The 11,830-nt window shown below is 46.1% G+C and overlaps 1 protein-coding gene across 1 annotated transcript in view; it reads left to right on the top strand.

Annotated features, from left to right (window-relative positions):
* Positions 1 to 7,454, top strand: part of PCSK2 (proprotein convertase subtilisin/kexin type 2) — a gene marked incomplete at its 5' end in the record, with an annotated part of 43,113 nt that extends 35,659 nt beyond the window's left edge. Inside the window, 2 exons of the mRNA XM_015419022.1 lie at positions 529 to 756; positions 6,791 to 7,454. Of these exons, the coding sequence (XP_015274508.1) occupies positions 529 to 756; positions 6,791 to 7,277 (715 nt within the window). The remainder of the gene's footprint in view (positions 1 to 528; positions 757 to 6,790) is intronic.
* Positions 7,455 to 11,830: the final 4,376 nt, after the last annotated feature.

The following is an 11,830-nucleotide window of genomic DNA, read 5'->3' on the forward strand; positions in this document are numbered from 1 at the left end:
TCAGCAGGATATGATGTCATAGAGTCCGCCTTCCGAAGCAGCCATTTTCTCCGGGGAAACTGACCTGTGTCACCTTGATTTCAGTTGTAATAGCCACCACCTGGAGGTTGGAAACCATAGCCACAATGGCAAAGTCCCGGGCTCTGATCAGTGCCAGATGGCCACCCTAAGTAGTGGGACAGCCAGCAGATGGCTGCCCGATGTCTTTACGGGGGACATATGGAAGGAAAAATTATCGTATGGCATTGTGTATGGAATAGCGAGGAGATCCCGAAGGATAGATTGCCTGCCTGAAGTTGTAGCTCTTTTTTGACACCACTAGGTGGCGAATTACGCTTCTTCCTAGACCGAGAGTGCTGTGAGTTGCCCAAGGTCGCCAACTGGCTTCAAGTGGGGAACTTTGGGCAAGTCGTAGCACTCTCACCCTATGGAAGGAGACGGCCCTTTCATAAGCAAAAGGAAACCAGTATTTTCTTCTGCAGCTGTCTTTCAAAAGCCACTGACTTTCACCATGTTGCTCTCTCACAGCGTGGATCTGACGTGGAGGGACATGCAGCATCTGACAGTCCTCACTTCCAAGAGGAATCAGCTCCACGACGAAGTCCACCAGTGGCGAAGAAACGGGGTCGGCCTGGAGTTCAACCACTTGTTCGGCTATGGTGTCCTCGACGCTGGGGCGATGGTCAAGATGGCCAAAGACTGGAAAACTGTTCCAGAGAGGTTTCACTGCGTTGGTGGCTCGATACAAGAGCCTCGGTAGGTGAAATGGGCTCAGTCCATTTATAAGATTGGTCCCCACGCTGATGCTTGGACTGCAATTCATAGTTTTAGGTTCTGGCTATTTGTGATTTTTTTTAAAAAAAAAATCGAGTTTTCATACAAGATACTACTGCTAAGAGTCACATACTGCAGATGGAGTATAAGTTTTTTAAACAGAAATAAATTAAGTGACGAGACTCGTTAGAGACCAAAAAGATTTTCGAGGTATAAGCTTTCGAGAGTCTACACTTCCTTGACGAAGGGAGCATTGACTCTCGAATGCTTACACCCCGAAAATCTTGTTGGTTTCTTAGGTGTTACTGGACTCGAATCAAACTGATTTTTGATTCTCGAAAGTTCATTCTCCGAAAATCTTGTTGGTTTCTTAGGTGTTACTGGACTCGAATCTAACTGATTTTTTATTCTGGAAAGTTCATACCCCGAAAATCTTGTTGGTTTCTTAGGTGCCACTGGACTCGAATCTAACTGATTTTTGATTCTGGAAAGCATACCTCGAAAATCTTGTTGGTTTCTTAGGTGCCACTGATCTCGAATCTAACTGGTTTTTGATTCTCAAAAGTTCCTTCCCCCGAAAATCTTGTTGGTTTCTTAGGTGCCACTGATCTCGAATCTAACTGGTTTTTGATTCTCAAAAGTTCCTTCCCCAAAAAATCTTGTTGGTTTCTTAGGTGCCACTGATCTCGAATCTAACTGGTTTTTGATTCTCAAAAGTTCCTTCCCCCGAAAATCTTGTTGGTTTCTTAGGTGCCACTGGACTCGAATCTAACTAGTTTTTGATTTTCAAAAGTTCATACCCCGAAAATCATCTTGGTCCCTAAGGTGCTATTGGACTCAAATCTAGCTGTTCGTCTGTAGTCCAACGTGCCTGCCCTCTGAAATTAAAATCATTGGAACTTAGCCGTGCTTAGCTGACTTGCACTCTATGACGTTACAAGATGGCTTCCACATTGGTCCCCATCACGACTGTTCTCTTTTTTGTGATTAGGTAAGTGCAGGCGCAAGCATTTCCACTCACAGAATGTGATGATCTTCCCACTCCCATGGAAGTCTGAAAGGCCCCCTGGAATCTGGTTTTGGGGAGGGGGGTTTCCCTTGTACGGGAGCATTTTCAAAGGTCCTGGCAAAAAGGCAGGCCTTGCAGCACCTCCTGAAGTTCTCGAAGGAGAACTCCCCTCACCTCTTCCGGGAGCCCATTCCACAGAGCTGGAGCCACAGTTGGGGATGCCAGCTCCGGGTTGGGAAATACCTGGAGACTTTGGGATTGGGACCTGAGTAGGGTGGAGTTTGAGTAGGGGAGTCTTCCTTGGTGGTCTTCCATCTAAAGTACCAACCCTGCTTAGCTTCCGAGGTCTGACTAGGCCAGGCTATACCATGCTGCCTTTGCCACTGCTGTCTTCTACAGGGCCTTCCTTGGTGGTCTCCCATCCAAGTACCAACTTAATGGCAACCCCAGAAAGGGGTTTTCAAGGCAAGTGAGAGGCAGGGTAGTTGGCCATTGCCATGCTCTGCAGAGCCTTGTTGGGTGGTTTCCCATCCAAACACCGACTTAATAGCAACCCCAGCAAGGGGCTTTCAAGGCAAGTGACACAGAGGTGGTTTGCCATTGCCTTCCTCTGCAGAGTTTTCCTTGGTGGTCTCCCTTCCAAGTACCGACCCTACTTAGCTTCCGGAATCTCACTAGATCAGGCTATACCGTGCTGCTTTTGCCATTGCTGTCCTCTGCAGAGCATTCCTTGGTAGTCTCCTATCCAAGCCCTGACTTAACGGCAACCCCAGCAAGGGGTTCTCAAGGCAAGTGAGAAGCAGGGGTGGTTTGCCAATCGTCGTCCTCTGCAGAGTCTTCCTTGGTGGACTCCCATCCAAGTACCAACTTAATGGTGACCCCCGCAAGCGGCTTTCAAGGCAAGGGAGAATCAGGGGTGGTTGGCCAATTGCCTTCCTCTGCAGAGTCTTCCTTGGTGGTCTCCCATCCAAGTACCAACTTAATGGTGACCCCAGCAAGGGGCTTTCAAGGCAAGTGAGAAGCAAGGGTGGTTGGCCAATTGCCTTCCTCTGCAGAGTCTTCCTTGGTGGTCTCCCATCTAAGTATCGACCCTGCTTACCTTCCGAGATCTGACTAGTCCAGGCTATACCACGCTGCCGTCCCTCCCCAAATTAAGATATTAGGGTTCATTGAGTTCTTCTCCGACTTATTCAACTCAGTAGCAAAGAGTTCGATAACACGGTCAATGTAGTCTTAAATGCCATACCACGGCAGCATTAAACAGTTTATTTGTTTTGTTGTTCTCCGGGTCTCCAATTAAGGCCTAGGTAGTCAAATTATTTTCTGATTTTCCTCGTGTGGCAAAAGCCGGGTGAGTCAACAAGCAAATCAATTAATACTAATTGACTGCAAGAGCTAAAGTTCAATTAAATTATTTGGAATGCTAACCTAATGACAGCCAATTTATGCCTCCAAGAGTCGCAATTTACTTTTTCGGTGTTATCGCTGGAAACGGCTGCGCTTTATTGGCAAGGAAAATGATCTATGGCTCTAATATAAAATTGATGTGCATTGTGGAGGTCTGTTAGATTTTATTTGCGTATAAGGCCGGCACCCTGCATCATGCAAAGCCTCTAAGGATGTAATAAAAACAAAAACTGGTGTTGGGAGGTACGTGCCTTTCTTTATTGGGGGGTCTAATCTGAGTTCCCTCTCTCTAATCTGATGGTATGGGTATAGCTCAGTGGCAGAACATCTGCTTTGCCTGCGGATAGTCCCGGGTTCAATCCCTAGCACCCCCAGATAAAAGGATAAAGTAATGTGAAAGACCTTGATCTGAGATTCTGGAGAGCCACAGACAATCAGAGCAATGCTCCTTCTAAGCTGTGGAGTCTTGTGAGCAAGCATTCTTCTTTGTGAGCTCCTGGCGTTAAAGTTGTGAGCGAGCGATTTGTCTACTGCATAAATTAGTTTGCTCTGGAGCCCATCCTGCCTGAGCGAAGACAAAAACGTGTGAGCCGGAGGCTCAAAAACTGTGAGCTAGCTCACACTCACTCAGCTTAGAGGGAACACTGAATCAGAGTAGACCAGGGGGTCCCAACCTGGTGCCTGTGGGTGCCATAGCACCCACCAACAACTTTACTGGTGCCCACCAAGTTTTTTTAGAAAGTAGGCGGGGCTAGGTGGGGCTTTTCCCTGGGAGGGCATCTGATTGGCTGTGCACATTAAAAGGCATCCTCTTAAACAGAGCTTCTACCTGAAATGTTGAAGTGTTACTCTTACAGTTGTCTATAACCTCAGTCCCTGATGTTTTGTGGTCAGCTGTGCCTTTTGCAGTGGAATTTTGTGACTAGCGCCAACTCCCGCAGCAGCCATTTTGTGCTTCTAATATCAATTTTTATTAAGATTTTCAAAACATACGTAAAAAGGGGGGGAACAGAAAACACAAAAAATGGAACGAAAAAGGTCAAAAAAGGAAGTGAGAAAAGCATGAAAAGTAGACGGAAGATAAGGGAATATCTTTCAATCTCCGTCTATGACCGACAACTTTGTTTACTTCAGTCACCCTCTCTATAACAACATAATAGATCTCTCTATCTATAAGCTTTTCCCCTCCCTTATTCTTCAAAACCACAGGTCATCAATTCATCTTTTTTGGTTTCATGCAAAAAAAGTCCATGGCCCCGTTCACACGGAGCATTTGCTGCGCTGAAGGCACGATTGTCCCGCGGATTTTCCGGGCACGATCACACCAGAACATCTGGGAGGCGTAGCGTACCCGTGGCGAACCCGTGGCATCCCGCCGAAGATGCACATTAAAAAAGTACCTGGGACGACCTACTGGCAAATGGTTTGCCACGGGCTGCATGCGGACTCCCTCGGTGTGATTGCGCTGGCACGCGGCTTTCTCCCCCGTCGTCCTCTTTGCAGCGGGGAAGCAGCCGTTGCATCTGATCGCATCATCACGCATCAGAATGTGACGGTGCAAATAGCCAAGGGAAGCAGACGTCGCATCTGATCGCATCATCGCACATCAGAATGTGATGGTGCAAATAGCCACACCTCCCCATGCATTATCTGGCCCGTGCGACTGGGGCCTATAAGGGGTTTCCAGTAAGCAATAAATACAGATAATGTCTTTTCCCTAATCAAAAAAAATAAGTTTGGCCCTCTCAGCAAGTTTCACCATCTTCACCGGCCATTCTTCTATTGTTGGTAATATTGAAGATTTCAATTTCTGAGCATATAATAATCTTGCCGCCGTTGTCATATACAAAAACAAAGCTCCAAGTGTTTTCCCTTACTGCCTGCCCATCGATCCCAATGGAAGGACTTCTGGTTTCAGCTGTATATTCATCTTTAAAATCTTCTGAATAGCTGCGGCAGCCATCTTGCGATTTTGCCCACTGCCCCTTGCCAGAATTCCAAAGGTGCCCGCAGACTCAAAAAACTTTGGGACCCCTGGAGAAGACAACTAGGACCTTGAGAGGCCAAAGGTCTGATTTAGTATCGGGCAGCTTCCCGTGTTCATGCATTCTTAGGAAATGTAATGCAGATGCTGCGATTCAGGTTCAAATTGGGTCGGGTTCACAATAAGACTTAAGAGGTTGGTCATGCTCTTAACTTAGAAGAAAAATGGAAAACTCACTGGACACGGGAATAAACTTTCAAAAGATTTCGTCAGCTGTGACATACGGAAGTTACAGTGCAATACGGTGGCAGTCCTCAAACATGATGCTCTGGTCTCAGAGGGTAGCCATATTGGTCTACAGTGGAGTCCAGTAGCACCTTAGAGACCAATGGAGTTTTGGGGGTATAAACTTTCGGCTGCAATCAGACGTGTAGTTTGATCTGTTGCTGTTGCTGTTCCAGTTCCAGATTTAAAATGCAAAATCAGACAGCAACATCTGTTTGTCGTGCCCCAGTTGTCTGCATTCTGTCCCCCCCCCCTTTATTGTGTGTTTCTTTGATACCTGTGAAAGTCTGGTCCTTTTGGGCTGAGCTGGTTTCAGACTGGTTTTCTTGTTGTCTGATCGCTCCGTTGCTCACCCAAGCAATCAGGCAGGTCTGACTGGTCTTTTAGAATCATAAAATCATAGAATGTTAGAGTTGGAAGGGACCTTGCAGGTCATCTAGTCCAACCCCCTGCACTCTGCAGGAGCATAACTGAAAGAGACTCCTACATACCTACAACATACCCAAAAGATGGTCGTCCAGCCTCCACTTGGAAACGTCCAGCGAAGGAGCATCCACCACCTCCCGAGGCAGACTGTTCCACTGCTCAACCACTCTTACAGTTAAGAAGTTTCTCCTGATATTTAGCCGGTCAAACTTCTCAACTATAAGAGTGGTTGAGCAGTGGAACAGTTTACTAGTTTGCTTGTTTACTAGTTAGCGATGTGTGCATAACTGCATATTCACACCTCTCTCTCTCTGGAGCTTCTCAGCACTGTATTTGGGAGCTTCCAATGCAGCTACGTCTTCAGCAGTTAATTCAAGCATGTTGATTTTATAGAGGAATTGACCAGTGTTTGACATAGCAGGATTTAGTAGGAGAAAAATTCCTATTATTAACAGAGATCTTAGATATAGATTTTTTTTCCTCTGATTGATTGATTGTTCACATTTTAATAGTTTGGCCACTAACTTTGCAGGCTTATAATTCCTGGAGAAGTTAAAAAGAAGTCAAGTCATGCATATGAGTTACATGGTATAGAATAAAAAGTACAATCCTTTTCACTTGAGTGCAGAAACCTCCATGCCTCAATTAAATTATTATCTTTCAAAAGTAAAACACAAAGGATTGGGGAGGGATCTAAAAAGACACCTTCCTGAATAACCTAACTAATTTTGAATCCATAATGCCATTAAAGTCTCGACTAATAACCAGTGCACCCTCCAGAAAACTCTTCAGCCTATTCCGCTGACAGTCGATAAACTAAATTTTGATACGTATATAGGAATCAATGTGTGTCTGATGAACATTTTATCCCTTTTATCGATTCATCCATTTTTGTTCCCGTTCAGGAAAATACCATCCAACGGCAAGTTGGTTCTGACACTCACAACTGACGCTTGCGAGGGGAAGGAGAACTTTGTCCGTTATCTGGAACACGTTCAGGCAGTGATCACCGTGAACTCCACCAGAAGGGGGGATCTGAACATCAACATGACGTCCCCGATGGGAACGAAATCTATTTTGCTGAGTCGACGTCCGAGGGATGATGACTCCAAAGTGGGCTTTGACAAATGGCCTTTCATGACGACGCATTCTTGGGGAGAAGACCCCAGAGGTACTTGGGTCCTTGAAGTCGGGTTTGTTGGTATCATGCCTCAGAAGGGAGTCCTGAAAGAGTGGACATTAATGCTACACGGGACTCAAAGTGCACCCTATATAGACCAAATAGTAAAAGATTACCAGTCTAAATTGGCCATGTCCAAGAAGGAGGAGTTGGAAGAAGAATTAGATGAAGCCGTGGAAAGAAGTTTGAAAAGTATATTCAGCAAGAACTAGCACCGTTTTGCATGTTGGCCTCCTTTCCCCATTTCCTTTCTTAAACCTCTCTGTTGGGCACACGCCGGTAATTGTCTCTAGTTCATTATCCTGAGTTTCTGATTTTACAATTGTCCATGTTGTCTTATTTAATTACAATGGAAACTTTTGAATCCTGAGCCACAAATATATTATATTCCCGACCAACTTCTTTGTTGGAAAGTATGACTGTACCTGTCTTTGTTTGGGGACTAGGGGAGTGTTTTGTTTTGGTTTTAAGTGTCATGCGCAAAAGTAATAATAGAAAACCAAGTTGCTATAGCATTTCTCTTTCTAGTTTTTGTGATGGACGTTGCTTGCGATTTCTTTATTTTCTGGGGGGAAAGGTACATCTTCAAACTGGCAACTATGATTCAATGTCTACTTGCTGAAATTTTGGCTCGTGTACTTTTATAGTAGTAAAAAGAAAAGCAGATGCCTAAAATAAGTTTGCATTCCTAGAACCAATGGACATAAGTTTGCTGAAGTGTAGTGGGTTAAACGCATAAAGAAACCACTGAGACTGATGTAGTGATCAGCATGGTTTACTGGTACACAACAAGACTAAAGACAAACGGCCGGCTGGCCAACTATATACACACCTGGGGACACACCCCTAGGTCCCGTTGGTGGGTTTAAATCTCCCGCCACGGTCCCATTGGTTCCCCAGTGGAGAGACCAGGAGCCTAGTCCCCATTGTTCCTCCAGAGGCAGCTCTGGAGTGTTCGCTGGCCCCTGGTGGCAGTCAGTGGACACAACATCTGCAATAAGTTTGCATTCCTAGAACCAATGCACAGCCTGGGAGTGGTTACAGAATATTGGCTATCCTGTACTTGTTATGGCCATTTTGAACAGATGCACGGATCTTGAGGACAAGGACCGGCTAGAACTGGAATAAGGCTTTCCCCCACTTTCCCCACCCTTGCACATCTGTTGGTGGAAGACTACTTCATAATGCATATTGGGATTGTACTGATATAATGCATAAGTACCTCCCTCTTCCCCATCACAGGCCTTTTTGGTAGATGACTGTTGATCAGGTTGTCCAAAAGGCTGCCATTCCACAGCCTACATAATGCCTTTTGAACAATTTCCTAGAGAAGCCTGTGCAATAAGAGGGAGGAATGACAGATAACAGGGAAGCATGTGCAATAAGAGGGAAGAATGTGCAATGAGAGGAAAGTATGGCAATAAGAGGGAAGAATGTGCAATAACAGGGAAGCATGTGCAATAAGAGAGATGTATGACTGCAATCTATGAGCCATCATGTCGACTTTGTGTGAAATGCTCTGTGGGAAATTATTCTCTGACTGAAACCATTTGACACACACCCCATTTTGAAGTTGGGGGACGGAGATGGGTGGAACTACCTGCCTGGTTCCCCTCCAAAGAGTTTTGGTGGAGACCTCCAGAGGCCAGATTGACATCTGCAATTCATTGCACACTATTTGTTTGTTTGTTTTAGGGTAGCCTGTAAACTACCTTTCCCTCCTTAAAAAAAGGCAGTATACAATAAAAAATCAGAAACTATTACATAAGCAGGAGTCCCCAACCTTTTTGAGCCTCTCGGCACTTTTGGAATAATTCTGACACAGGGTGGTGGGCACAACCACAAGATGGCCGTCACAGGAGGCGGAGCCAGCCACAAAATGGCCACCACAGGAGGCGGAGCCAACCACAAAATGGCCGCCAAAGGAGACAGAGCTGTGCACACAGAGGAGGCCCATGTGCAGGGTAGAAGAGGGATAATTTAAAAAATACACTGGGGTGGAGGAGCATGAGAAAGAATAACACCAACATTGTAGTGGTAGCCACCACTGAAAAAAATATAATTTGCACGTATGGAGATCAGATCTCCAGTGACCAATCAGGAAGCCCTGATGGGGCAGAGCCCCACCTGGCCCCACCCACTTCCTTAAAACACTTGGCAGGAACCAGGAAAGGTGTCAAGAGGTGCCATGGCAAACCACCTCTGCCCTGAGCTGAATGGCCCAGGCTAGCCTGATTACATCAGACCTCAGAAGCTAAGCAGGGTCGGCCTTGGTTGGTACTTGGATGGGAGACCCCCAAGGAAGTCCAGGGTCACTACGCAGAGGCAGGCAATGGGAAACCACCTCTGTTTGTCTCTTGCCTGGAAAACCCCATGGGGTCACCACAAGTCAGCGGCGACTTCCCACCACATCTGAAGAGCCAAGGACCCATCTCTTTATAGCTGGAGCTGAAGGAGTCTCCTAACTTCACGCTAACCACATCACACATGACATATGTTTTGCCTATGATCAGTCTTGTTGTGTTTCATGAGACAACGAATGAGCTTAAAACTACAGCTGGCTGCGTTCTTTGGCATGTTTGGGAATCTATCAGTCAAGTTTGTTTGTTCATTGGTAGTCCACGCTGCAAAAGCCTGAATCTTACAACCTAATGAGACATGGGTATGCACACCTGAGAGATTCTGCGTTACCACAATGCCCCTCAACTAGCTCCAGTCACACTTTATTTCAAGTGAGTCAAGGCCCCCGGTGGACATGTGTGGTGTCACCATCAATATAAAGCATAGCCATCCTGATCAATGAGGATGGGATGTACAATAAGATGTCAACTAGGCCTTGTTTGCATGTATCTCCCTTGCTAGGTCAAGGGATCTGTGGCTCAGGCCCTATGTGAGCTATAATCTAATATAATGCATGCTAGTAAATGAATGTGTCATATGTTATATTCATTTTTGTTGTTATTCAGTAACACAGTCGAGTCCGACTCTTCACGACCCCATGGGCCACATCACGCCAGGCCCTCCTGTCTTCCGTCGTGCTCCAGAGTTTGCTTAATTTCATGTTCGTTGCCTCGATAACACTGTCCAACCATCTGATCCTTTGCCGTCCCCTTCTTCTGTTACCTTCAGTCTATCCCAGCATCGGGGTCTTCTCCAGTGAGTGCTCCCTTCTCATTGGGTGGCCAAAGTATTTGGGCTTCAGTTTCATTATCTGGCCTTCCAGGGAACAGTCAGGGTTGATTTCTTTTAGGATTGACTGATTTGGTTTCCTTGCAGTCCAAGGGACTCCCAAGAGTCTTCTCCAGCACCATAATTCGAAAGAATCTATTCTTCGGTGCTCGGTCTTCCTTATGGTCCAACTCTCGTAGCCATACATTACTACTGGGAATACCATTGCTTTGACCATACGGACTTTTCTTGGCATACAGACAGGAGTCATTTCCTGCAGGAGTACACAGGAGCGGAGCTCCGGCAGTAAAGAGCCCAGGGGGCGGGCACATGCAACAAGCCCCACCCCCTGCTCCCAGCAGCCTTCAGTCAGAGCAAGAAGCAGCCAGGTAAGTTGCAGAGCCCTCCCTGGCCTCCTGGTCCAAAACAGTCCAGTGGCACCTTTAAGACCAAGGTTTATTCAGGTACAAGCTCTCCCTCCTCTGCGAGGACAGATCTGCACCTCCCCCCCCCAATAGCTAGCAAGCCAAAACAGTCCAGTGGAGCCTGAGCAGTGGGTGTTGCCTTCTGACACACTTCGAGGGATGTCAGGGTGTGTGGCATATGCAAATAAGTGATGCTAATGAGCTCCTGCACCTCTTTTTCTACGAAATGACCCCTGCATACAGACATATATATATATACCCAATCGTATAAAATACTACGAATGCATTACACATATATGCGTTATATATACATGCACATCTTCTGTACATATATTTATGAAGAAGGCAAAGATCACATGAATATCTTAGAATCCCTTCCAAATGTGACGACCTTCCTCATTTCAGTGTTCGTATAGATGCCATGGCTTTGATGTAATTTTGGTCTTTGCTGTCATCGAATCATAGAGTTTGAAGGGATCTCCAGGGTCATCTAGTCCAACCCCCTACACAATGCAGGCAATTCACAAATACCTCCCCCTCCCCACCCCCAGTGACCACTGCTCCACACCCAGAAGATGACAAAAAACCTGCAGGATCTCCAACCAAACTAGCCTGGAGAAAAATTGCTCCCTGATCCCCAAAGTGGCGATCAGCACTTCCCTGGGCGTGTAAGAAAGGGCCACGAGAACTAATAACAAAATGGATGTGCATATTTTCATAACCTTAACGGAGAGGCAACTCTAAGGACTGATAGCACATTTTGATATTGCTATTATTGTAATGTGTATATACAATATATATTTATAGTGTCTCTCATACATATACAGGGGTCATTTTGTAGAAAAAGGGGTGCAGGAGCTCATTAGCATAACTTATTTGCATGTGTCACACCCCCTGACATCACCGGAAGTATGTCAGAAGGCAACACCCACCGCTCAGGCTCCACTGGACTGTTTTGGCTTGCTAGCTATTGGGGGGGGGGGACATGCAGATCTGCCCTCGCAGAGGAGGGAGAGCTTGTACCTGAATAAAACTTGGTTTTAAAGGTGTCACTGGACTGCTTTGGATTGCTAGCTATTGGGGCGGAGGAAACGGGCAGATCTGTCCTCGCAGAGGAGGGAGAGCTCGTACCTAAATAAAACTTGGTCTTAAAGGTGCCACTGGACTGTTTT

Source organism: Gekko japonicus, unplaced genomic scaffold (assembly GCF_001447785.1).
Source record: "Gekko japonicus isolate JY-2015 unplaced genomic scaffold, Gekko_japonicus_V1.1 scaffold3951, whole genome shotgun sequence".
In the NCBI taxonomy this organism is placed as follows: Eukaryota; Metazoa; Chordata; class Lepidosauria; order Squamata; family Gekkonidae; genus Gekko; species Gekko japonicus.